The sequence below is a fragment of the Gobius niger genome (genome assembly GCF_951799975.1).
Source record: "Gobius niger genome assembly, chromosome: 14".
Taxonomy (NCBI): Eukaryota; Metazoa; Chordata; class Actinopteri; order Gobiiformes; family Gobiidae; genus Gobius; species Gobius niger.
The window spans coordinates 20,872,279-20,897,391 of NC_136865.1; the positions used below are offsets into that span (position 1 = coordinate 20,872,279).

At 44.6% G+C, this 25,113-nt stretch overlaps 1 protein-coding gene across 2 annotated transcripts; it reads right to left on the reverse strand.

Annotated features, from left to right (window-relative positions):
* Window positions 1–4,747: 4,747 nt before the first annotated feature.
* On the reverse strand, window positions 4,748–24,391 carry LOC306973780 (adhesion G protein-coupled receptor B1-like). Of its 2 annotated transcripts, none has more exons than XM_079570775.1 (32): window positions 23,839–24,391; window positions 20,597–21,438; window positions 19,783–19,932; window positions 19,599–19,691; window positions 19,350–19,511; window positions 18,990–19,154; window positions 18,225–18,389; window positions 17,971–18,135; window positions 17,780–17,881; window positions 17,586–17,692; window positions 17,283–17,477; window positions 17,128–17,196; window positions 16,125–16,233; window positions 15,541–15,684; window positions 15,377–15,446; window positions 15,060–15,162; window positions 14,703–14,746; window positions 13,142–13,268; window positions 10,035–10,138; window positions 9,845–9,947; window positions 9,597–9,747; window positions 9,416–9,485; window positions 9,263–9,329; window positions 9,070–9,155; window positions 8,778–8,949; window positions 8,566–8,661; window positions 8,415–8,451; window positions 7,664–8,286; window positions 7,533–7,568; window positions 7,341–7,445; window positions 7,077–7,127; window positions 4,748–6,646 (listed from the first exon to the last, which is right to left on the reverse strand). In XM_079570775.1, the coding sequence occupies exons 2-32, from the start codon at window positions 21,288–21,290 to the stop codon at window positions 6,449–6,451; spliced, it is 4,563 nt and encodes a 1,520-aa protein (XP_079426901.1). In that variant the 5' UTR covers window positions 21,291–21,438; window positions 23,839–24,391; the 3' UTR covers window positions 4,748–6,448. The 2 variants fall into 2 exon arrangements, with proteins under 2 accessions (XP_079426901.1, XP_079426900.1); XM_079570774.1 differs by having other exon boundaries at window positions 8,415–8,454; window positions 23,839–24,390.
* Window positions 24,392–25,113: the final 722 nt, after the last annotated feature.

Here is a 25,113-nt window from a genome sequence, read left to right on the forward strand (position 1 = left end):
GCAGAACTAAGTTACTTGTTTACCTTGATAAATCCTTTTCGTAGTCCCTCTGGGGTAATACAAGTGTTAATGGGATGATTGGAGGGTCTTTCATCTCCCCCTGGTGACTTTGGCCAGAAAACCACAATTGCAACTTTGCTGCCTACAGGTTGGAGGTGCAATGCACACTAATGGAATCACGAAGAAGAAGCTAACAGGCTATCGGGCAAAGCTAACTGTGGGCTAGCACCACAGTATTTAAAGCCCCCCAAAAAATATCTCCATCTCCGTCAGCGTAGTATTTACTCTCACGGACAATTAATGACTAAAAACACAACATGCTACGACACCTGCAGTGGCGCTTATGGCCTCTAGGGGCATGAGTTACTTAGTACTGCTTTAAAGGCACTGTACCTGATTTATTTCTAGTAGAGGCTAGAGGCTACAAATGTGTTTTGAAAGTTAGAAATGAGTTTGGGCCACAACTAAGATTTTAATTTAGTGGTTTTCATTGTTTGTTGTGAAAAAAGTAAAATAAAATATATCAGAAAAAGGGCCTTTAATACTGATACAGCTGTCAAAACATGAATTAAAATGGAATCTCACAGAATATAGAAATACATAATGGAAATAGATACAAAGAAATTATAATGTATACTTTAAAAAAAAAAAGTATATGAACTTATGTACTTTGTAAAGTCATTTGGCGACTGCCTACCTCTGAAAATGCATAAAGCCTTAAACAGACAGGTTTTATCTTAAGTGAAAAAACAAAAACATAAGTTCAGAGACCGCAGGGGCAAATGTAGTACTTTAAAATGTAAGTACATAAAAGACCAACCTACCATTTTCTTATTTACACATTGGATTTGTGGCCCTCTCACTGTTAGTGTTACAAATGTTCAAACCGGTACAATACACCCACAAAATCGCATGTAATTTTCAACTAGTGTTCACTGTTCAATACTGTTGTTGTGCCCTTGGGTAAGACACTTCAATGGATGGCTATTGATGATGTACAAGGGTGAGTGAGTGAATGCATGACAGCTTTCAAGTCCAAATGAAGATGGGAAGTAGCCCTGGAACCCACATGTTCCAGGGCTACTTCCCATCTTCATTTGGACTTGAAAGCTGTCATTCATTCATTCATTCATTCATTCATTCATTCATTCATTCATTCATTCATTCATTCATTCATTCATTCACTCACTCACCCTTGTACATCATCAACAGCCATCCATTGAAGTGTCTTTCCCAAGGGCACAACAACAGTATTGAACAATGAACACTAGTTGAGAGATACATGCGATTTTGTGGGTGTATTGTACAGGTTTTAACATTTGTAACACTAACAGTGAGAGGGCCACAAATCCAATGTGTAAATAAGAAAATGCTCCGTGCACCTGAGCAAACACTTGGTAAATGCCCCCCTATGTCTTTTTACAACTTCATACATTATTCATTCACTACGTGGACGTAAACTAGACCACCTTGAACCACAAACCCATAGTTGCAGGGATAAGCTATAGCACCCACAATGCTGCACGTTGATTTGGAGGATTTCTCAGTGCCACTTCCTCTTTAATCTTGTATCTGCGTTCCGCTCATCCAAACAGGTCTTTCTTCGCCTTCACATTGGCATCTGGCGCTTCCATAGCAACAGCGTTCAATTAGTCGTCAGTCTGCGCCCCATGGTTAGAGCCCAGAAGTGCTAATTGATACCGGGTTTCACATGGGGAGCGGTGGGGGGCTGAGAAGACCCTTTCCGTGCACATGTTCAGATAGAGAGTTTGTGAGTGTGTGCGTTTATGTAAAAGGGGGCAGAGGAAGGAATACGACTGCACTGGCAACTTTAGCATCAGGATTCACACGTACACTGTCACACTTTCAGGGAAAACTTGCTACAGAGATCCTGAGTGTGGCTGGGAATTAGTTCACAGTATTCTAGAAGTTGATGTGATAATTTCACATAGAGGGCTGGGTCAGGGCTCTACATTATTATCAAAAAAAAAAAAAAAGTTTGTAGTCCTCTAAACTCCAAACCATGTGATCTTTTTGCCACATAATTGGCTAATAGACTTGGCACCTTTTAAAATGCTTCAATGTGATGTAAATATGTATGTTGTGTGAATGAAGAGAGAGTGAAATATGGTCAGAATCAATCCAAGAATCTCTGATACTAATGCTGGCTGATTCTTCTTTGTTAGGTGTTGATTTTGCTGATAGAAGTTAGAATTTGTTGGTTTGGAAATTAAAGGGATGCAGAGTTTAAAAATGTTAAAACTAAGTGATTTCCTCCCCCACATGTTCCAGCAATGTCCTAATGTGTAGAATGAGCCTAGACCACCACAATTGCCTCTAAAATCCTGCACTGTCACTCATACAGGTGTTAATTCGGCTCCGATGTGCCGTCATGTACCACTGTAGAAACTGCAGTTATGCATAAGACCTGAGGTGGCAGTAGTGAGCATAAAAATGACCAACTTGCACCAAGGCCCCTTAAGGTAGAAACTAATGTTGTGCTTTGTTTTAAATTCAATTCAAGTTCAATTCTTATTTATTTTCTACAGTGCTTTACAACAACCGAAGTTGCTGTACACCAAAAGTGCTGTACACAATAACACAATAACAAATACAATTTAAAAAGGCATATAATATAGTTTAAAACAGACCATTATCACCTTCACAAAAAAGTGCCACAGACTACATGTCAAATGCCGTTCTAAACAGGTGAGTCTTTAGTTTGAACAGGGGCAGGTCTGTGACGGCACGTAACTCAAGCGGCAACGAGTTCCAGAGTTCTGGACCTGCCACAGCAAAAGCACCATCGCCCCACTGTTTGTAACGTGACCCGGGCACCTTGAGTGGGTGATGCTGAGCAGAATGTAGGGAGGGCTCTGCTGGGCGGGTGAGGGGTCAGGCTCTCACATAAATACGCGGGTGCGAGGCTGTGGATGGAACTTAAAACGAAAAGCAAAAGTTTGTACTGGATTCTGAAAAGGACCAGGAGCCAATGTAGCAAGTAAAGGACAGGTGTGATATGGTCATGTTTGCGAGATTTGGTGAGCTGGGCAGAAGCATTTTGCACAAGCTGTAGGTCTGATTGAGTTCAATATACAGTGTATTGCAGTAATCCAATCGTGAGCTGAAGAATGCATGAATAATTTTTTCCAGGTCGGAAAGGCTGAAAAAAGTATATCATATAAAGTCTTGGTCTCATGAATGTTGAATATCGAATTCTAAGCAGCGATGGGTCTGGTTTGGACCTGGAATGGAGACTGAAGAGTGTAAGTGAATGAGTTCTTGGTGGTGGCTGGAGGGTCAGCTGACGTAGATGTGTCTGTCTGCCCCCAGGCAATATTGAAACATTGTGCCTCATGAATTGCTTTTGGTGACACTTGAAAAGAATAATAGCAACTAAAAAGATTCCCTTCCCTTGTTTTGATCATCAAGGGATTTGAATGAAACATAGTCAGCTCATTTCATTATGTTACATGCAGCTCTTCTGTTCGAAAGTGCTGATGGGTAAAACCTCATCAAGCCCAATTATTCTCTCTTACAAATGTGTTACATGGAGTGTTCCTGGCTCCAAACTTGTTTACCTATGAAATGGACCATCTAAAGGCACTAATTAGTTGGCTTGTTTTATCTGTGTACCCGCCTCAGGCCCAAAGTGGCTGGGATTGATTCCAGACCTTCCCTAATGAGAGGCTTCATGAATATGCTTGAAGGGAATTTGCCTCTTAGAACCACTTTGCGTATTTATCTCAAGGACCATTTTGACTGGTTTCATCACAATGGAACAAATTGCTTGTTTTGTCCTAATTGGAGGTGCAAATTCTGCACATTATCTCCAGCCATTACTGGGTAAAGCTTCAAAACTATTAATCATTACCATTGGCACTTGCATTGGCTTTTGCAGCCGCTTGTATTTGTTTAAAATGTCTTTTACTCCAGGTTCAAATGCACTCCATAAAAAAGGTTTGTCTATCCCAGCAAAACCAAACTACCGCAGCTCTAGGGCCCCATTTCTCTCGCATTTTCCCATATATAACACAGTAGCAAAAGAGGGGAGTGATGCGATAGACATAAAACACAGAGAAAATGGCCCCCGAAGCCTCGTTCGCTCAACGGCAGTGGTACATATGCTCCGCAGATGACCCGGCAAAATGTGCAGATCTCTACAAATACATGAAGTATGGAGGAGCTTTTGCCTCGCAGCCAAATCACTGTGGGTTCAATTATAAACCGGGAACAAGCACCGATTATGGAGAGACAAATTAGTTGTTCAAAAGTGTGGACGAAGCAGGTGAAACTAAATTTAAGCAGATGAGAACATTTCCTATTTTTAAAGAGGTCGCAGTCATAATGCTGCCTCTGTCAAATGTGTTTGTTTGCTCATTACTCAACTTCAGAACAGGTCTCGCTGTAATGATTTGGGCGCGGAGTGGAAATAGAACAGAGGCAGAATTGTACTTTTATCATCTTAAGAGAAGGCTGCTTTTTGTACCTGCAAATCATGTCTATATTTAGGGAGTGCCTTAGGTTTTAAAATGGAAAGAGTTATGAAAAAGAATCAGTGTCACTACTCCTTATCCTGTCGCTTTCTCATTTCTGACATTTAGCTTTGATTTAGATTTATTTTTAAGTGACTCTGCATCCATCAAGCCTTAAAGGTTCTTAAATTATACACACAGTCAGCAAACATCACCGACTGTATGAGAAAATAATAAGCAAGAGAAATGTTTTATTTAATATAGATGTGTTTTTATTAGAAATCATCAACATTCACTTTGTGCTGTGAAAATAGTACATAACAGGAGGTAAAGGTATAAAACAAAGTGACAGGAAATACAAATGGGTCTTCAGACGAGTAACTCGAGGTATGGACTGTAAGGAGTTGGCTGGTAAAGTTACTGACGGTTTTTAAAACATGATACTGAAGACATGAGGTTTGATTACTCGCTTCACAGCGAAGCAATCACAGATATCCTGAAGCACAGGTTAATCATTCATTCACATTTTATTGAAGTACAGTTATCTACGTCATAGAGACTCCCAACATGGAGTCATGTGCTAGCAAATCTCTAGTGAATAAATTCTTTGAATTACTAATACAGATTTGTTATACAGTATTCTCATAAAGCATCTATATGAAGAAGATGGTATAAAAGTTGGAAACATTGGTAAGAAAAACTGCCTATATCTTAGAATATCAGTCTTGCTTGAGCATCAAGCACCCATCATATTGCACTATTCACACTGATGGCTAAAACACAAATGTGTTGAAGTCGAGAGAACCTGCGGCTTTGGAAGCTGCAGCAGGAGCCTCATCTCAGTCCAGAGTCCTGCAAGGCTGAGAAACAAAGGGGCGATGTCCAAGGCTGACCCAAAATCCTCAAGCACCACATGGAAGAGCCTGCATCTTGTGCCACTTAAAGTAAAGAAAGGCTAGGCCTCACAATCCAGCCAGCATATCCCAGAGTGCACTGCTCTTCCTGTGTAAGAGTCTGTGTTCATCCTGATGCTGGTGTTTTGTTAAACCAAAACCAGGACATTCGGGTCACTCAACAAACCATCACCGCGCTGTATGTTTATCCCAATGCAGTCCATTTGGGCCCACAACACATCACACATGGATTTAATCCAGTGTCAAAAAATAAAGAATAAAATAAATTGTAGTGGATAGCAGTGGATGAAAGCAAAGATTACACAACAGGTAATCAGAATATAACATTTCAACACACAATACCCATTGTAACAATAACAATTGAGTTGCACTGTTGGCACTAGAGTCTCTCACAGAGTCTCTGTTTGCAGCAGTCCAGGTGAAAAGGGACAGACAAAATAAAACTAAACGTGTGCCCATTGTCCCAAATGCAGACGGTTGGCCTCCAAGCTGACGAAAAGTTGTCCCTTTTGCTCCCTTTGCCTTGTAGTTTAATGGAAGGTGACTCTGTGGCTGAGAGATAAAGCAGCCAACGTTTTTTGTGGTGGTCGCTCCCCTCAAGAAGCAGGGAGGTTGCACCACAATTAAATTGTTAATAATTTTTTCCAAAGCTGAGTTGAAGGAAAAAAGAAGCACAGACATGTCGACCACATCTTCTGACCACGATGGGTTCAGAGAACTCCCGTGAAGAGTGAAATGGCGCCACAGCCCAGTCCTGGTCAATGGACACCACTCATCTCTGCACTTGAATCGTGTTGACAGCACTCTGACAGGAGATGCTTCAGGTCCACAACAGTGAAGCTACATTGAACATCCCATCACAAAGACTTCTTCCACCATCCCTCTCTCATCTCTTCTTATGCTTACCCCCATCCTGCTCTGGTCAAGGGGTTTGAAGACATTGATTCTGGGACCTACTTTTTCTTTATACCCTTTGGATTCCTTCATTCAGGATCCCAAACTGGCAAAAGGTAGCCGAGGTGACTTCAGGAAGCTTACATCCCGCCTCCTTCATTCCTCTCAGACCTCGGTTTGCAGGTCGATAATGTCCTGTGCCACCATAGGGATCGTGGTACTGGTCTTCTCCCATTCAACCGAGTGCAGCTCCAAAGGCGAGGCGGCGAGAGGCTCCAGGTCTTTTCGCACCCAGGCTGGAGGCGACTGGGGGATGCCGCGGACTCCTTCCCATGGCCTCTCCATTGAAGCTTGCTGTTTGTCCTATACAGACAAAGAAAATGATCTTTAGCATTTCTGGTGTCACTCATACAATCTAGTCTTAATTAAATATAAGTATGAAATGGTGTCAACTGTATCCGTGGTGATGAAAGTGATATTTTTTCTACTTTGAGGCATTCATGTTATCTATATAAACAGTTCTGAAAATAAGAGACCGCCATCATTTGTAACAATCAGCCGCGCTTTGACAGCCAATTCAATCTTGAGTAAAAAAAACTTTTGCATTTTGTTGGAAGTTCTACATTTGAGTACATATTTTGTCTGTAGAACAATGGCTTTGATTTAAAGGCCACTTTTGGTTCATTCGCAGTACCTGTATTCAATAAACAGGGGTCTCTTATTTCTTCCTATAGCTGCATGACTATATATATACACAGAATAATCATGTGTGAGGTTGTATAATAACACTCACGCTGTGGTTGGTTTTGTCACTTCCTCCAGAAGAGACACTCCATCTCACAGACTGTAAGAAGGAAGAAAGCACAGCCTTATTCAAATGCCCTCCATACTGTATATCTACAACCACACCAAACAAAACATCATGGTTGCTTCAGGGGCCATTTAAAACAGCTGGTATTTTCTCTCACTAGATTTGCCTCTTGTATGCTTTGGGTTCAGTTTGAGCTACTTGTGAGTAATGGACAATGGGTGGTAACCTTTCATTTGAGATATTTACCTTGCTATCGGAAGCGGGAGACTCTCTGTCTTTCTCGGCGTGATGTAGCTTCCGGTTGAGGTCCTGAAACATGTTCTGGTGGCGCTTCTTGGTGTGCATTATTTTCTGCAAAGACAAAAGGCGCCAATGATTAGACAAGCTCGGACACATAGATCCAAATTTTGATAGTTAGTTGATGAAATAAATATTTACTTCGAAATCCAGCTCAGCATAACGGGATTTCTGCCTCTGCAATGCATAAAAAAAGCACACTGCGTTTAGGTTTAATTTCGTCAAAATGGACACCAGATGTTGCCATTTCAATGCACTGAAAAGATGGTTACCTCCAGAGAGCTCATTGATAGCGTAGAGATGGTCTCGCTCTTGGACATCATGGAGTTCATGGACTCGAAGGTGTTCTCCAGGCTGCTGTGGGTGATGTGCGATTCGCTCGACATGTTGTGGATGTTTTGGATGGGCGAGTCCCGCTCTGAATAGGACATGCTGACTTGGTCCGGGTTGATGCCCTGGATCCCGAAAGCGGCTTGTGGCTCTGCGTACGGCCCACCGAGGTGCATGAGTCTGGCTTGGGGCAGCTGCTCTACGGCGATGTTGTACTTGGTCGGGTCATCTTTTGGTTTGGCCCGTAGAGTGGAGGTGGTATTGGGCAGAAGGATGTAACCGCTCCCATCGGACATGCTCCCCTCGGCCTGGACTCGGGCTAAATCGGCGTCCAGTTGTTGAAAGAGTTCGCCTTCGCAGACGTAGACCGGTTTGCCGCATGTCGGGTCCATCCCACCAGCGACGAGGCCCTTATCCCGCTTCAGTGTCAAAGTGTGGCTGGAGTATTCTGGGACGGCTTGCATGTGGCTCTTGCTTGGCTTGGATGGCAGGGTGTGGAAGTTGGAGCCCATTGGGAGGGGCATCTGGGGAGGCGCCATTTTCTCCTCTGAGGAACTCTTCATGCCTTCAAAGACAGAAGGGAGAAACCCATGCCATTTAGGTTTGACAAATCAATTCAATTTCCCAATTGCAAGTCGTACGCTAATGCAAATGGAAAAATGATTAAGAACAAATGTGAGAGACTGCGCTTACCTTGTCTGCTTGAATCTCCATCCTTTTCATTGTCGGACTGCTGATAAAAGAATAAAAAATAACTTAGATTACCCGATGCATATATTCATTAAGGGGTTCAAACACAAAAAGCACTCAAGACATTAAAAAGGCAAAAAGCCAAGAAATTTACCATATGCTGCGAGTGGCTGTTGTGATGTGAGCTGCCAGAGTCCCCGTTGCCGTCGTCCTTGCGGTCCACTACTCTGCACTTTACAGCCTCTTGGACCTAATAGACAGAGGAGATGGCTTTTTAATCACGGCTCGTGTAACCCTCGTAATAGCGAAAGCAAGAAAAGCAAACTCTCCAGTCTCATTTTGCGGCTAATCTATGTTATTGCTTACCTCGCGGCGGAGAATGCAGTGCACCATGACAATGATAAAGCCCTCCAGGGAGTCGAATACGGCAAACAAGATCTGGAAGAGGGCAGAGCGGCGGTCGGTGATTGCCAGGACTGCGGACATCCAAGTTAGGGCCAGCAGGGGTAGCACTACGCAGGAGCTCCAGAGGGAGGCTCTGTAAGACACAGACAAAGAATGATTAACTACTTTCATTTCTACAGACGCATTCGAAGTGCGTTATCAATAAAGCAGTTATAGTTGTGATAAGAGTCCCTAGCAGATCAATAGGACCTACCCTGCCCTCTCCTTCAGCTTAACGTCGGTGATGCCGTCCTTGGACACCAGCTTGTTGAAGACCAGAATACCAATGACCATATTCACCTGTGTGCAAGAAGACGCGATAAGGATTAGGTGAGGAAATAACCGGTAATGCATTTATAAGCCATAGAGGGAGATATGCCGAGACGCTTTAGAGTTTATATACATACCAGGACGACAGCAGCGGCGGGGCCAACGAAGGAGTAGAGGAGTCCGCCCTCAAGAGATAGCCAGCAACTAGAAAAGACAAAGAAAGGTTGAGCTCAAGCTAAAAAAGGAAAGCCACTGCAGCACATTGGAATGATAATCGTGAACAGACTTACTAGTTGACAGTGCCGTATCCCTTTGCCTTTGTGAAGCCAACAGACACAGCCACGACCAATGCAGGCAGCCCTGTAAGACAAAGCCCCCATTGAGTTAGGCCTTGACAATTGCAATTAAATGCATTTTATTATAGGCATAACATCGTATAGAAGGGATAAGTGTACTAGGGTTGTGTCTTACCCCAGCCAAGGCACAAGAAGCGCTTGCGGATAATGCGGTTGCGCAGACGACCAGTGACAGCCATGTAGGACTGCCAAGCTTCTGTCAGCACCCAGCAGAAGGAGGAGAGGAAAAAGAAGTGCAGGAGAGCAGCGACCAGGGTGCACACCACCTAAAGGAGAAGGGATAGGGAAAGATGAGTGTCGAGGGCTGCAGTTTTATAAAGGGGGGAGTTGCTGGGATTTTTCGGGAGGACGAGGAGGCTTTACCTTGTTGCGAGCCTGGGTCTGTCCAACGAGAATGAGGGCGTTTGAGCAAATTATGGAGATGCAGAAGTTGATGAGGATCACGGATCTCTCGGAGCGGATATACCTGGAGAAAAATCGGGACAAATTAGCTAAATGAATGGTTGAGTTCAGAAAGAAATACCTGAAGGTGCTAATATGGGCTTGGACTTACTTCCAAACAGATACATAGATGATGATTAGGAGCAGCAGAGTGAGCGAGGAGACCCCACAGCCGACGATGAGAGTCACGGATGGTAGCAGTGACTTGTCCATGATCTGCACAGAAAGAGACAAGAGACCGAAAAATGCCTGTTAGAGCTAGTTTCATCGACATAGAAGCTTTCACCAATGGCTCTAAGCATCCCCCCCCACAGACACACACATATAGTATTATCCGCGTGCTACCAGCCATCTAGCCCCCTGTAGGCATACGGCTGAATGGCACAATCAGGCTACAGCCGGGGCAAGGTTACCCCAAGGTGAGCGCGTCAAGAAAAGATGGAACGGCAAACTAAACAAATTGCCCGGGTCACTGCGCTTGTCCACGGGAGCTTTCGAGTCAGCAAATGAGGCGTAGTAGAAGAGGATACCGAGCATATCCATCTATCGGGGAGTAAGCAGGCAATAGCGGCGCATAGAGTGAGCGGGAACGGGTGGTCATTCAATTCCCTAAGGTGCTACAGTGTGGGGAGAGATTGACCCGCTACACCAGGCCTCGCATCACTGTCAGACATCTTGATCTATTCCCTGTGGCATGCAGGTGCTTGACTCAATTGGGTGCTCAGGGCTGTGCGCAATAAAGCAAAGAAATTGCGATGTTGTGCAATGATTAACAGGGATGTTTTATAGTATGGAATGCTTGGTAATGTTACTGGCATGTTCGAGTGGTGGCTTTTTATTGAAGTCTTATATTTCAAGATGGAGTATATATTATATGCTTGGGGGAACTAAGCTACATTCTTGTTGGTATATAGTGTAAATTTAGCTTTACATAATTATATTAAGTCATGAGGAATATGGCTATGAATTTTAAAGGTGTTGTCAATGGCTTGTCCCCCCTTACATCTCGGGCAATTATCGCCTTTTTGCTACCTTTTTTTTTTGCATGACCACCCAATTCTGGCACACTTAAACAGGCCAATGGTCCCCAATGTTTAATCCCCCCCATTTAACTGCGTCTATGAGATGTGAAAGGTAATCTAACACCTTTGATTAGGCTGTCATCGCAATGCATGTGAGATAGCTGCGGCAAGGTGCACTGAGAAATGGTGTGATTATGTTTAAAATTAGGGTTTAAAATGTGCTAACGGGAGAAAGGGGTGGGAGAAATGTTCTCAGATGTAATAAATCTAGAGGTATCAAATTATCACCGTAAGAGGGGAACGAATAGACGGCGGCTTGGCCTTGGCTTGATTTATGAAGGCCATAAATTGTTGTATCGCAACTGCATGCGAGTCGTTTCATCTAATACCGACTGTTGTTGATCATGTTAATGTTTGTAAGAATGTTAATACCCTGGCTTATTATGAATTCCTCGAAATGAGCTCCTCACAGGGTTTTCTCATATGATAGCGCAGCTGGTGTAGGCAAGCCCATGGCAGCCAAAGCCTAATTTGCTGTGGCAAATTTGTAGGAAAGGGAAAAGAATCTCTCTTGTTTTTTTTATCGCATGCGCCCCCTGAAGCAGATGGCGAAAGAAGCGGCATGATGTCTCCTCGCTACTGACTTTAACCCCCCCAACCAAATAAAAAACCTCAAGAGACCACACCATGTTCTCGTTCACTCCATATCTGGGTTGATCATGATGTACCGTTAGGGACTTTGAGAGGGGACAAGACAGCTAGTTTGTGACCCACTTAAAAGCCTGTCTTCTGCCTGTCCTTGACCGGAGATTTGTTATTTTTAAATCCAAAATCAGGCTAAGCTACTTGACGGGAGTGAAAGGATGTCTGTTGTGGTCTTTTTTTTTTTTCCTTTCTCCGGCGGATAACCCAAATGTGAGCGAGACTAATTGGCGTTCAAGGGCATGCGTTATACTGACAAGCAGGTTTGCTCCCAGTGGACCCCTAAAATCTCTACAATTCAATACTATTATAAGCTTTTACACTATGTCTAACACTATATGCTTGTGTTATGAGGATGTTTTTTTTCTCAGAATGTCCACATCAAATAGACAGGAGAAGATGGGGGGTGGGGGGGGAGGAACCATCAGTGCATGTCCAGACGTTTGACTCTCATTGGCCCGTCTCCAGACTTGAACATGGAGGAGGGGGAGCACTGCTGATCTAATAGTCAATTCAAACAGTAAAAAAAAAAAAAAAAAAAAAAAAAAATGGCATACACAGACGCAGTTGTTTTTTGTACTATTGGAGCGTGCTTTGAATAGGAAGAAGGGCCAGGAATAATGGCTGGGTAAATGTGAAGAAAGAAAAAAAAAGATGATGGTCTCTGCAGAGGAGAGATAACCGCATTTGGTTGGTAATAAACATCTGTTGATTGTGGCTGGGCGAAGAAATTGGAAACGCACATGCCATTATCTTTCATTCTTTTTTTCCTTTTTCTTTTTTCTTTTTTTTTTTATCCCGAGGGGCCATTTGGACACAGATATGGTCCGTATACAGCCCCCCGTTTGTTGCCCGCGAGCGTCTCACTTATCAAAGAGACACAGGCCGAGTTCGCGCTGCAGAAGCCGTTACCAAGGCAACAGGAGAGCCAGCAGCATCTTTTTCCGAGAGAAACAGTCTGCGGGGGAAAATTACATTGTCTTATCCGCAATGCATAAAAAAAAAAGGGTTTTGAATACCAACCGTTTGCCGCAGTGGTAAAAAAAAAAGAAAGAAAGAAAGAAAGGGGTAAAAAAAAAATCATGCGTAATGGTGCATGCGTAATTGTCCGGATAGGGACAGTTTGAAGTAATGCAAATTGGATCGATATGCGAACTAGCAAATACTATATAATGCTTGCGATTGAGCTTCTAATTCGCGTGGAAAGATCGTTGCTGCGTTTTCTTTTACTCGTAACCTAATGATCGCTTTGCCGCCTAATCGATAATAAGCGCGACATTTCTTATCGAGCGACACCTGCAGAAGACAAAGGCAGCGCTTCGAGCAATTGGAGGAAAAAAACAAAAAAAAAAACTAACACAACAGTTGCTGGTATCCACTGCATTCACACACATAGCGACACACGCACGGTGCAACACACAACCAAGTCTTTAAGCGCGAAGAAAAAAAACACATCAAATCGAATGTACGTGTGCAGGAATCATACAAATCTTACCGAGTCGAAGTTGACGCGCGCTAAAATGGCGAAGGTCGAGAGGCTGTCACACACGCATTTGGTTCTGGATGAATGGACGGGCACCGCTCTGCAGCTTCTCGCGGACCAGGACCCGAGCAGAGAGGAACTGCACAGGGGGAAGGAGAGAGAAGAAGAGGAGAGGAGCAGGGGAGAGGGAGAGACAGGCAGACAGAGCAGCGGGTTAGTGCGGGATAGGCGAGTGCGCGTTCACAGCTCACACACGCAGCGCTCGAGTGTGAAGGTCTCTATTGATTTTCCTTCATTTTAGTGATGAAAAAACATGGCTTGAACAAGATGGACACTTGTATCCCCCCCCCGCCCCACCTGCCTTCATAACACAATGTATCACCTGCTTTCATAACACAGTGATATCATTGGCTATATTTCTACCCTATAGGCATGTCATTATTGGAGATACTTGGCCATTGAGTCGCTCACAGGCATTAAGGTACAGATTGTTCCCTCTTTTGTCAAGACTGTAACAAAGACCTATATAATTTATGAACACTTCTGACTTTAAAGAGACTCACAATGGCAAGATGGCAGGCACATGTCAAAGAGAAGCACAACAATAAGGACTTAAATGGCCCTTGTCGACCTGATTGAAGTGACTGCAATGTATCAAGTCCACGTGCATAGGCCCAACAGTGATCCACATGCTATTGGATTTGTCATCATTGTGTTATCGTCTAAGTTGATTAGTCCAAGTTAATTTGCTAATTCACCCCTAATCAACTTTTCTTTTGCCTTTATTCAGCCCAAATGTCCGATATTACTTCCTCCACTGCTACATTGTGGTCTATATCCAGCCACTAATTACATCCACTGCCCAAAAATGATCTAATTTGCCTCCCTCCGAAAGAGTTTATTGAATTTAGCCATTACCCTTTCCTTTCATTTAAGCTTTTGTTTGTAGTTTCGTATCTAAATTTTGTCCACTACATGTGGGTTGGCCATTCCCCAGACTGATTAAACAACAACAATCGAATCATATGAAAATCCTCTATACACTACTGCTGTTCAAAACTGGATTGTTACGGTAGTGTTTTTCTCCATGCAATGAAGGCAAAGACATTCATCTACTGTTTTGAAGAAGATTAAAGTTGTCACATTTTAAATCTATATGTCAAGTCTTAAGTGCGTTGGACAGCTGATTGAGGCTTCTGGGTCAACGCGCTGTGACATTTCTTTGTCCCAGTTGCCCGATGTGACTGGCGTGTTGCAAAATGATGAGCTGCAAGTGGAGATAGTGAGCCGGGGCTGCTTGTGTGTGCATGTTTGTGGACGAATGGGATATGGGGAGACATCAACAATGATAAGATGGGGACATAGGGCTGCACAATATGTCAGGAAGCTCAATAGGCTGTCATTATGAAAGTAGATGATCACCACCAGTTTGAAATATATTACTGATTAAGAACAAGATATGAGTTAAATTAGCCTGTTCTCATGATGTCGAGATATTGGGGAATATTGTGCAGGCCTACATACAAAGAAATGATAATTTAGGTGTAGCAAAACAACTACATTCAACACTTACGTCTCACTGTCGTCCCAGGACAGGCAAGTCTCATTCATAGTGTCCTGTCAGGAGAAACAGAAGAGCAGATGGTTCATAAAAGGGACACTTTAAACTCTTTATATAATCTAAGTGCAAGATGTGACTATCATTCAGCCACATGCTCACCCCAATCTGCGCCTGACTCCCCCGTGACACATGTATGTGACTAAAAATGATGATTTACTGTTAATTACTGCCATCTCGTTAGCTGTGTGTGTGATCTTTTTTTTTCCTCCCCGAATTTAAAGTCACTGTTAAATGTCAGGGAAATGTCAAGCTCGCTTAGGCAGTGCGGAGTAAACACCCAAGAGGCTGAAGGGAGGGCGTTGGACTTACATTGTGGAGGTGAGGGAACTCGATCTCCACTGGTGATGAGAGGATATTGGGAGTTGGGCTGACGATTACGGTCACAACCTTTGAGTTAAACAGGCTGGCGTTGCTGCAAAAGATATAGCGTACAGTTAGTGCCATGGAGTAATACACAAACGTGGTCAAGGATTTGTTGCATAGCTGCGGTATTTGCTGGTGTCAAGCAAGAGGTGAGATACAAAGAATCAGTGTGTGTGGTTTTTTTTTTTTCTCGTGTGAGGGGGCGCCATCTGGTGTTAGCACTAAGGAAAAGCAGCTTTGCACAAATGAATAAATTGCATTACCTCTGGGAGGACAGGATTGAGGCAAGGTTTTTGTAGAGGACGATGCCAGTCACAAACGCATCATTTCCATCTAGAAATCAAAGTGAGAAAATGAGCTTGTTGTCATCTATATTTGAAGTTTTTTTAAAATAAAGTTGGTGTTGGTGGCAGTACAATGATCTTACCAGCTTGCTCAAGGGACAGGGCATCACGGCTGACTGTGATTTTCTCCTCAGAGCTCCTCACCCAGTCCAGCATGCCCCTCCATCCTTTTACTGGGAAAGTGAAGTTGGAGTTTGTGCTTGTGGGGCGCTTGTGGATGCTCATCACTGGGAAAAAAATATGAATAAAACATGTCATGAATACTTGGAGCAATTTTAACTGGTCAAGTGTGCAAGTACTCCTTTTGACACCTTTTCTTTTTTTTTTGCCTCATGCGTCATCGAACTGGCCAGAATAGTTTTTTTTTTTGCAACCAAATGAAGTGAGAAGGGCACTGCAAGTGAGTCACGGTGTCAAGATTACAGTTTCTCCTGTATGTGACAGCTTGATAAGTTTGTGCAAAGGACATCTGTGTGCCGTGCCAAAGACACTACACCAGGCTGCCCATCATCTGAAGCGGGGCAGAGGGAACTTGTCCCGTCACCGCTCTATAACTGATGGACTCTGCAGCGCTCGTAAGGACACGCATTCTCGGGCAAAATTGAGATTGATGCACTCTCCTCCCCTGCCAGAATGAGGGCGCGAGACAAGCAGGTGGAGGACTCACCTAAATTTTCCGTGACTTCGTAGATGTCCTGGAAGCCGCTCATTTGTGTACCGATCATGTTCACAAAGTCCTCGACAAGGCGGAGGAATTCTTTGATGCTGGCACCCATCTTAGAAGAAACAATGAGACGCACGTTAGAGCAGTGCTTTAAAGTTTCAACAAGTGTCATGATTTTTACATCCGCACAATCATCCAAACTTTCACTGCACCACACTGAGAAAAAAAAAAGAAAAGAGAGAAAAAAAAAAGATGGAAAATACTTCTGCTGCTGCTGCTATGCAACAGCACAACTTCCTTAAGGCCATAAATGGACAGGCTGATTCATACCGGCTTTTTTTTTCTCTCTCTCTCAGTGAACTCAGTGAAAGGGAGGGCCCCCTCGCTTGCGTGTTCTCTGACGCACAACTGCAACAATGTGGGCGCGAAGGTGTGTACTCGAACGCCATGCGCTTTCTCGGGAGCCTTTTACAACTGATGCCACTGACTCGGACGGTGCATAGACTCACAGATGGCCGGGTGGGTGTACTGGTTACCGCCTGATTCAGCCTCTCCATGTGTCACACTGAAGTTCTTTTGTCGCAATAGACATAGTAGTTCACCTTTTTTCGCATTACGTACAAACGTGGGCTTTCTCTGCACTCGTCACTACTTTGCCCAGCTTCTACTGATGCTTTCTTTAGATTGCTTTTCCCATTATACTATTAGCTAAATGTGAGAATAAATGATTAAGTATTTGTGCAACAGGTGGCTAGTTCCTGTTTGTTGCAATGGGAATACCTATTTTTTTCTATTGTTATACAGCTATTTCTTCTTGTCAAATCAAAACTTCACAAGACCAAATTAGCTCCCAAAAAGCAGCAAGTTCTTGATCTTTCGCACCTTCTCCTCACTCCCTTTCTGCAGTTGTCACCACTCACTCATCCCATCTCAAGTACATGATATTTTTTCCTCCTCTTTTGCACTTCCACACTTCGAGGCTCACACACACGCTCTTATCACGTACCAGTTGTGCCTCTTCCCATTTGTCACGGTGCTCCTCCTTCAGTAAGTTGCTGACGGTTTGGACGTAGTTCTGCAGGTTCATTAGAAACAGACTTGTAAGTAACAATAATCACTAACTAGATTCTTCTTTTACGTTGTTATCAAGCTTGATGGTACCTCTACATCAGCATTGCTCAGCCTCAGACGGGTTGCTTTGTACAGTTCAGTGGTGTTTTTGAGGATTTCCATAACAGCCAACAGGTCCCCGCTGTACTTTGCCCCTTCATCGGAGGAAAATCGAAGGCGCGAAATCACCTCAGCGATCCCATCCACGCTCTGGCCCATGTGCGCTTTGGTATTGTAATCCTGGGACTGGAAACAAACATTTGAAAAGTTTTGTCATTGTGTGCATTGGGTGGTGTCCAAAAAGCATAAGCTACAGCAGTGGAAAAACAGCTTTAATTTAATTTTGTTGCTCACCAGTGTCTGAATGTTCTCGTAGTTCTTGGATACGCATTTGATGTGAGTGGGGTTCTCCCAGAAGGCAAGACCGACAGCGTCCAAGGTGCAGCGGCGCAGGATGAGACCTAGAGACAAGCAAAAACACCGGTATAAGGATTTATAATGGACAAATCAGATTGAGTTTTGCATGTGTTTACAAAAATGATATTTACCTGAGGCATCAGAGGGGCAAGGAATAGCAGCCAGGTCGCCAGCAGGGGTCTTCTTCCACACAATATCGCCTGTGTTTTGCTCTGCGCAGATCTCATGGGGCTCTGCAACATTCAACACACACACGAATAAATTCATGAACTGCGTATTATATGAAGATGCTGTGATGGTATTTTCAGGATTGAGGACTAACCAGGGCATCTCTTCTCATTGCACCTCTTCTGCTCTTTGTTGTCTCCATTGCAAGGCTCTCCACCAAAGAAAGGCCCCTCGCACACCCTCTGCCTCTGCTGGACTCCACCACCGCACGTCTTGCTGCAGCTGGCCCAGGTTGTCCATGCATGCCAGCGTCCATCAACTAAAATCACACACACACTTCAGCACATCTATCGCCTCCTAAGTATTTCAGGATTTTTATTTTTTTTCAATTTGGATGCAGTTTTGTACCAGGGCATTCTTTGAGGTAGCAGTTGTCGGTCTCTTTCCAGCTCCCGTGGCACTCGGAGCCCCCGTAGGACGGCCCGTTGCACTCCCTGGTTCTCTGTCGGGTTCCGTTTGAGCAAGAGGCAGAGCAGGTAGTCCACGCGGACCAATCGTTCCAGTGTCCCTCCACTAGGGGGAGCCAAAGCAATGCAAAACTTGGTGAGGCAAAGCTACACAGACTTCAAAGGCAGGATTATAGATGCGATCAATACTTTACATGTCTTTTGGAAAGTTTTGGCCTTGAATTCGAACTGGTAATGATAAACTTTTTTGGGGCATTTTTAAAGTCCTTTAGTAATAAGTATTTTAATTGCTGCTCACAGTTAACTTTCTGCAAATAAAGTAGCATTCATTTGTTGTTAATTCCATTCTAATAAGGGTTAAATTTAGGGAAGCAAAAGCTGTAACAAGTTCTCTAATAGAGTAAAGTAAGGTAAATGGTTATCCTTTGAGTGGAGAAATGTGACTGTAGAGAGTGAATTTCGTACAAATGTGGGAGGCTAATGGCCGATGTATTGAATGGCCATGAGCGCCGTGAGTCACCAGCGGCTGACTAACACTCTTTATTGTACTGGGTGAGTCAGTGTCAGTGTCGGACTGCTTCCTGTCACCTCAGAATCGGAGAACTACATCATAATTACTGCCGTAGTTGAATGCTTTTAAAGTAGAGTCACTTCCGTAAAGATATCAGGGGAAGCACTTAAGACTGAGCCGATATTCTCTACATACCTGGGCAGACTCCGATGTTGCAAAATTTGGTCTGTCTGGTTACGCCCTTGCATGGTGTGCCTCCGTTCTCGGGCTGCCTGCATGCGCGCACACGGTCACGGTAACCACGGCCGCAAGTGGAGGAACACAGGCTCCAAGGCGCCCAGTCGTCCCAAGCACCATCCACTAGAAAGGAAGGAGGAGAGTGTAATTCAGAAAGTGGCCACTAGATAGCGCACTGGCAATAGGATATTCTTCATACTTCACTGAGCACATAATGTTAGGAGTTCACTCCGGAGCTTTCTACTTTGTGTAAATAACTTTTCAAACTAATACCTTAGAGAGTTCGAGAGATATTTGTTCTATGTCTTGCACACTCACCAGGGCAGACAGCAGAGTTGTTGCATGGGCGGGTCTCTTTGAGGGGTCCAACGCACTGAGTGGTGAAGGAGGAGGTAGCACAAACACGTGAACGACTCTGCCAGCCCTCTCCGCAGGTCACTGAGCATGAACTCCAGGGAGTCCAGGCGTCGGCTTGAGAATCTGCAGGAAGCAATTAGTGGGTCAGTTTCCACAAACCACAACCAGTGCACCGGGATTTGCAGTCGAATGCGATGTTGCTGTCTTTACCAATATGTGTTGCAACAAGTCCCTGGTTAGAAACGTCATCTCTCCTCAAGCCAACGATAGCCCTCAATCCTGAGCTCTTGCTGCGCTCCTCGCCTTGAAGAGGAAGATGGGAAAATTACAGGAGTGTTATCATGCACCTGGGCTGGAGTGCTTCCCAAGTGGACTAAATGATAGGGGAGCTTACCAATGCAGGGCTGGGGGTTGCAAGATCGTCCTTCCTCTACAGTCCCCTGACACGCGGCCTCATTGGGTTGGCACCCGCGGCTACGCACCTGCACCCCACCGCCGCACTCCTGGCTACACACGGACCAGCGACCCCATGTTGCCCATCCCTCTGCAAGACACACAAGAAATCACAACGTTCTAGCGCAAGTTCTTGTCAATATGTGGAAAACGCACTCTTGGCATTTGAGGGCCAGAATGTATGGCAGTTTTGAAGCTCTTCGCAGCTGTGATTGTAAGCCTTGACCGACCGAGTTGGACAAGGTGCGTTTCCATGACTACCTCCTGCAAGTACCCCGCTTCGATTTCCCTTGCCAGCTGACTGTGAGGTCTTTGTGCTCTTTTACGGACACACACACACACACCCTGTCTGCCTCTCAATCTCCAAACAAGCAGGCACTCTTTGCCAAGCACAGACCTGAGAAAATGGAAGACTGGCGAATGAGAGCGCAGTGCCATTTGGGCAGCCTGGCCACTTAAGCCTCAAGGTGCGCTGGTAGATTTCCTTAACACTAAATTACTTTTCATTAGTTTGGAAGAACATTGTAAACAGCGATTTGCTTGTATTTTTGTTTTGTAAGGATGGATCATTAGTCTCACAAGCCTCTGAAGGTACAAAATATGCAGAGGGAGAAATCAAGAGTGCCTTTAGCTGAGCCCTTATGCATGGCTAGCCTTGCAGTTTTATCGCAAAAAGCAAAGCAAACAATTTAGAACTTTTTGTTGCTTGCACGGCATTAAAAAGTGTATTTACTGCAATGTTGTAAGATACTTACTAATGATCTCAGCGTCACGACCGTTGTCTTTAGGAGCAGGAAGGCACTTCTCCACCAGGACTCCTCCTCTGTAGCAGCTTCCGGGCTTCCTCTTGGGGGTGTCCCAGCACTGGCATGGGGTGGTCATGATGCCGCAGGGGTAGTCATGGGTGCTGCTGTTAAGGCACTTCTCCAGCCACTGGCACAGCATTTGGCAGGCAGGCATGCTTGGGTTCCTCTTCCCAACAACCAGAAATTCGGCTTTGAACTCACTGACATCCTCCACAACTTCCAGGGCGTTGATTGGTGCCACTTTGCGCATCTGGAGGAACTGCTTGCTGGCCTCAAGGTAGGTGACCGTGGTGGAAGCGTCGCACAGCCTGACCACCTCGTCAAAGCTCTCCATGCCCAGGTAAGTGCGGGACGTCTCGATGAAAGAATCGAACTGGAAAGTGCGGATTTGTCGGGGGACGCAAGTGTCGGTGGGTTTGGTGATCTTCATGTAGACGTTGTAGCGACGAGGGTCTGGGTTCTGGAGGGTCCAGGAGCAGGGAGCGGAGGGCAACGTCGTCGTGGAGGAGAAAACACCGAAAAACCTGCTCTGCTCGAGCGTGGCACAGGTTGGAGAGGCAGGTCCGGAGGGATTGCAGGAGGTCGAACCGAAGAGAACCAGGACAAAGGCCAGGGACAAGCCGCAGACTGCTGACCGCTCCATTAGGCCGGCTTTGATTGATGCTTTAAATCTTCGTAAAAACAGGTTTAACTTCTTTGTTGCAAGTTACTGCACTCCTTTGAGATCTTTTGACTCTTCTCAAGCTCTTCAGATGCCAATTGTTTAAATCAGACACACTGTCATCTTTGAGCTGCAGAGAAACAGAAACAGAGAAGAGAAGATGATTCATGTGCTACAAATGTTCAGTGACACAAAGCTCCACACATCCCTGTGTGTGTGTTTTTCACCCGGAGCATTTTCCTTTGGTCTATTGTGCAAAGGTTTTTGTGCATAAGGGATTTGCATGTGATCAGACTGAGCTAAAATGCCCAGTCTTAGGAACATAATTGCACTCACTCTGCAAATTACAGTCCTTCACAGTAGGTTGGTATCTCCGCGCTCTGCTCTTTCCTCCCACACGCTGTACTGAAACACGTTTATGTGCGTCAGTCTGACGTCCGCGGCACCATTGCTACTGGCAACCACAGACGCCTATTTCTTCTGTTTGTAAAAAGCACTCGCTCTGTGTAAGTGTGATTACACATCCCGCTGTGGCATTTAATAAGTGCCCATGCAAACTTTTTTCAATGCATTCCTCAGCATACATGCTCAGGTGTGCATTTTTGCACAACTGAGAAGATGCATGCATTATGTGCAATCTGCTGAACCCTGCATGCATTCTGCGATGTCTGTACTAACCCAGTTTGCACGTTGGATTTTTGCATTCTTCACATAACTCTGAACGAGACACAAAACAGGCTCTTCTGTGGAGAAGTCAATACCAATAAGTGTTTACGTGACAATATTATTTGGTGCAGTCATCAGAGCAGATCCTGCTCTGTGTTGCTCAGCAACAACTTTCACTCATGTTCAGGGTTCTGTTGTACATTTGCTTCATTTGTCTGAGCAGATTTTCTGCAGACAAATCAAGGACACAGGCGTAGAGCTTAACCGGAAAGGAGCTGGAGAGATAGTAACAAAGACAGGGGCAGTGCGGCGCTGTTGAGCATCATCGTCTATAGAGACACACAGTTGGAGAGGCACCTGCACTTTTCAGCCGGAGAATTCATAATTACCACAACACTTTCACATAACCCCTCCCTGCCCTGCTGTCTGTCTCTCATCCCCTCCCATTCTGAGAGCCAGACCTCTACTTTGAGGTGCTCGCTCCCCCCGCCCCTCACCAACCGGAAGCTCCATGAATGGACATTTGATGAGGCACAAAGTGAGTCCAGCTGTTGTTAAGTCTACTTTCCTCCACTCTCTACTCTCTCTCCCTTGTGACCTTTAGCTCTTTCTCTTCATTTGTTCACGCCATCATCAGCATCATTTGGTGCTTTTCTCCAAAGACCAGATGGTTGGTCGTTATGGAGACAGAATTATTTTTTGCCGATGTGTGTGAAAAACAGTTGGTATCCGCAAAATAACTACTGGCGTCATGCTCCCTGCTTACTGTAACATATGCAATCCCTGTTTGCACTGGTTCACTTCAAATGCTGCACTGACACAAGCTATTTATCCATAAGCAATGAAAGTCAACATATTTTACCAATCATAACTTAGAAGTAGATGCTGCAGTTGATTGTGAACTGAACTGACTTGACTGCCCTTTGTTGTAGCAATCTTTCTTTTGCAAACTTAGGCAAAATCGTTGCAGCTCATTGCTCATCTTCAAATTGCTGATGCTTTGCTGTATGAGGCTGAATACTGCGCACGTGTCACCAAGCTGAACCCCTTTGCTTGCGGCTTTGTTACTCATAAAAGCATGTGGCAGCACAAAACAGCATAGACTGGACACAGCAATCATTGAAATATGCTGAAGATTGCATGCAGGGGTTAAGGCAAGTAGTGAGCAAGCAATAACAAGTTACAGCTGAACGCTTTGTCATGAGAGGGACTTTTGTGACGCTTTCGCAATTTCAGTCTCAGTGTTGTTAGTGTTTGAATAAATCACTTGTGTCTGTATTGTATGCTGTAAGTTTGAATGCTACTTTATGGAATAGGAAGCTCAGTACATAACATCTTGCTTTGGATGCATATGTGATAATAGGAACACAATATGATCTATCTTGTTTGAATATAGGTATAAGAATTATAATGATCCAGACATAGAAGATTGAAATGTAAATGGAATAATGAATATTTGTATTTCTTTTCTATGTTTGCAACAAAGTGCTTTTGCCTGGTCTGTGGGATATGAAGTTGTAGCCCTGTAAGTTCAAGCGGTGCAGTGCCGTTCCTTCAGCGGTTGTAACCTGTTGCGTTGTAGTAAATTTGCGTCAGCTCCTTTGTTGAAGCAGAGGTCCACGCCGCAGACAGAGACGACTCACAACAACCTTTGCATTTTGAGGTAAAAAGTTGCAAAGCCGTGAAAGAAATCCCACACAATTAAGTTCAGCACTGTTTCGAAGAGTTTCAGCACCACGGACAGCGACACGTCGGACTCGGCATCAAACAGCGGACAAAACAGTGATAAAAGTATACAGACAAGCAGCATACAGGATTGCAATTATGTTCTTAGACAAAAGTTGCACCGAGCTTACGTTCTTACCTTGCTTGATGTATTTCTGAAGTCTCGTGGTCAGTTGCTCTCTATCCCAGGAATGGATAGCAGCTACTGAGGAAAAACTCAAAAAACTCTTGACTCGAAGTCTTCAGATCTTTCTTCAGCGGGCAGTGGAAGAAGTCTGGCCAAAAAGAAGAACTTTTCGCGGAGGAAAAGTCTTGCTCTGCGCCAGGCGGGTCCAAGCCCCGACGACCCCAAAACAGAAAAAACGTTTTCGGGGGTCGAATCCCAAGTTTCAGTGCAGTCCACACTCACAAGCAAAGAAATATTAGTGACTCTTACCAAACTCCAAAGAGTTTACTACCAACAGTTTAGATGCTATATCCAGAGGAATATAGCGAAAAGTTGCGAATTGGTTCGTTTCGGAGCTCCAAAAAAGCTGACAGTCCGTAAAAGCGAATGAAAATCAGTGATAACGCCTGTCTTTCTAAGCTCCAAGGTAAAAATTGTTGGTAATTCTACTCCCGGCTTCGGAGTCTTCTTGCTTGTGGTCTTTGCACTGCAAGTGGGTCCAGTCTCAGTGAAGCTCGTGGCCTGCTCGTGGAGGTATATATCCAACCCCGCCCCCCCCAAGTCGGAGTCCGTGCGTGGATGGCGTACCGAGTGAATGAGACAGCAAGTGAGGCGCACGGGGAAGGGCGGGGGGAACCGGGAGAGTGCGCGCGCTGTGGAGTAGGCGAAAGTGTGAGATCGGTGGTTGTGTCAGAGAAACGCAGGGGGGGAGGGCTGTGTAATGCAGGGAGGGCTGAGTACAAGGAGGGACCATAGAGCCGGAGCATTGTGAACGGCAAACTACGCAGATATCAACGCCAGAGCTTAAGGGACCGGAACCGGGATCAGCGGCATCACTCGTGTATGCCCCTGCGGCTGGACGCAATGAGGGGCTCCTTTGTTCTCGACCTCGAGAGTCCTGGAAAAAACGTATGCAATTTAACACTGGGCTTTAGGCGCATCAAGGAACTCATGACATAATGTACAGAATTGGACTTTCATGCCTCTGAACGTCTGATTTTGTTCACCCAGACGTGGCCATGATACAGAAAAGCGTTCACTAAAGTCACGTTTAGCCAAACTGCCTCAATACAGTTATTCCAATCCCCTGTTTAAACTATTTGAACAAAGCGTATAAGTTCATTAACATTTTTGAGACATGCAGATGTGGTTGATATAATAAAAATGAATTATTTGTTAGAACATTTTGAACTGTAAAAGTGGTAAAAGTGTTCAATGTTAATGTATGCTAATTTATGCGCACCGTTT

Excerpts from the sequence above, each read along its gene's own strand:
- LOC306973780 (XM_079570774.1), bottom strand. The coding sequence starts at position 21,290 with ATGGAGCGGTCAGCAGTCTGCGGCTTGTCCCTGGCCTTTGTCCTGGTT. Across the intron at positions 17,693-17,779 it reads TTGCCCCTCTGATGCCTCAG|GTCTCATCCTGCGCCGCTGC; the intron begins GTAAATATCATT and ends GCTTGTCTCTAG. Across the intron at positions 8,287-8,414 it reads TGGAGATTCAAGCAGACAAG|GCATGAAGAGTTCCTCAGAG; the intron begins GTAAGCGCAGTC and ends CTGTCTTTGAAG.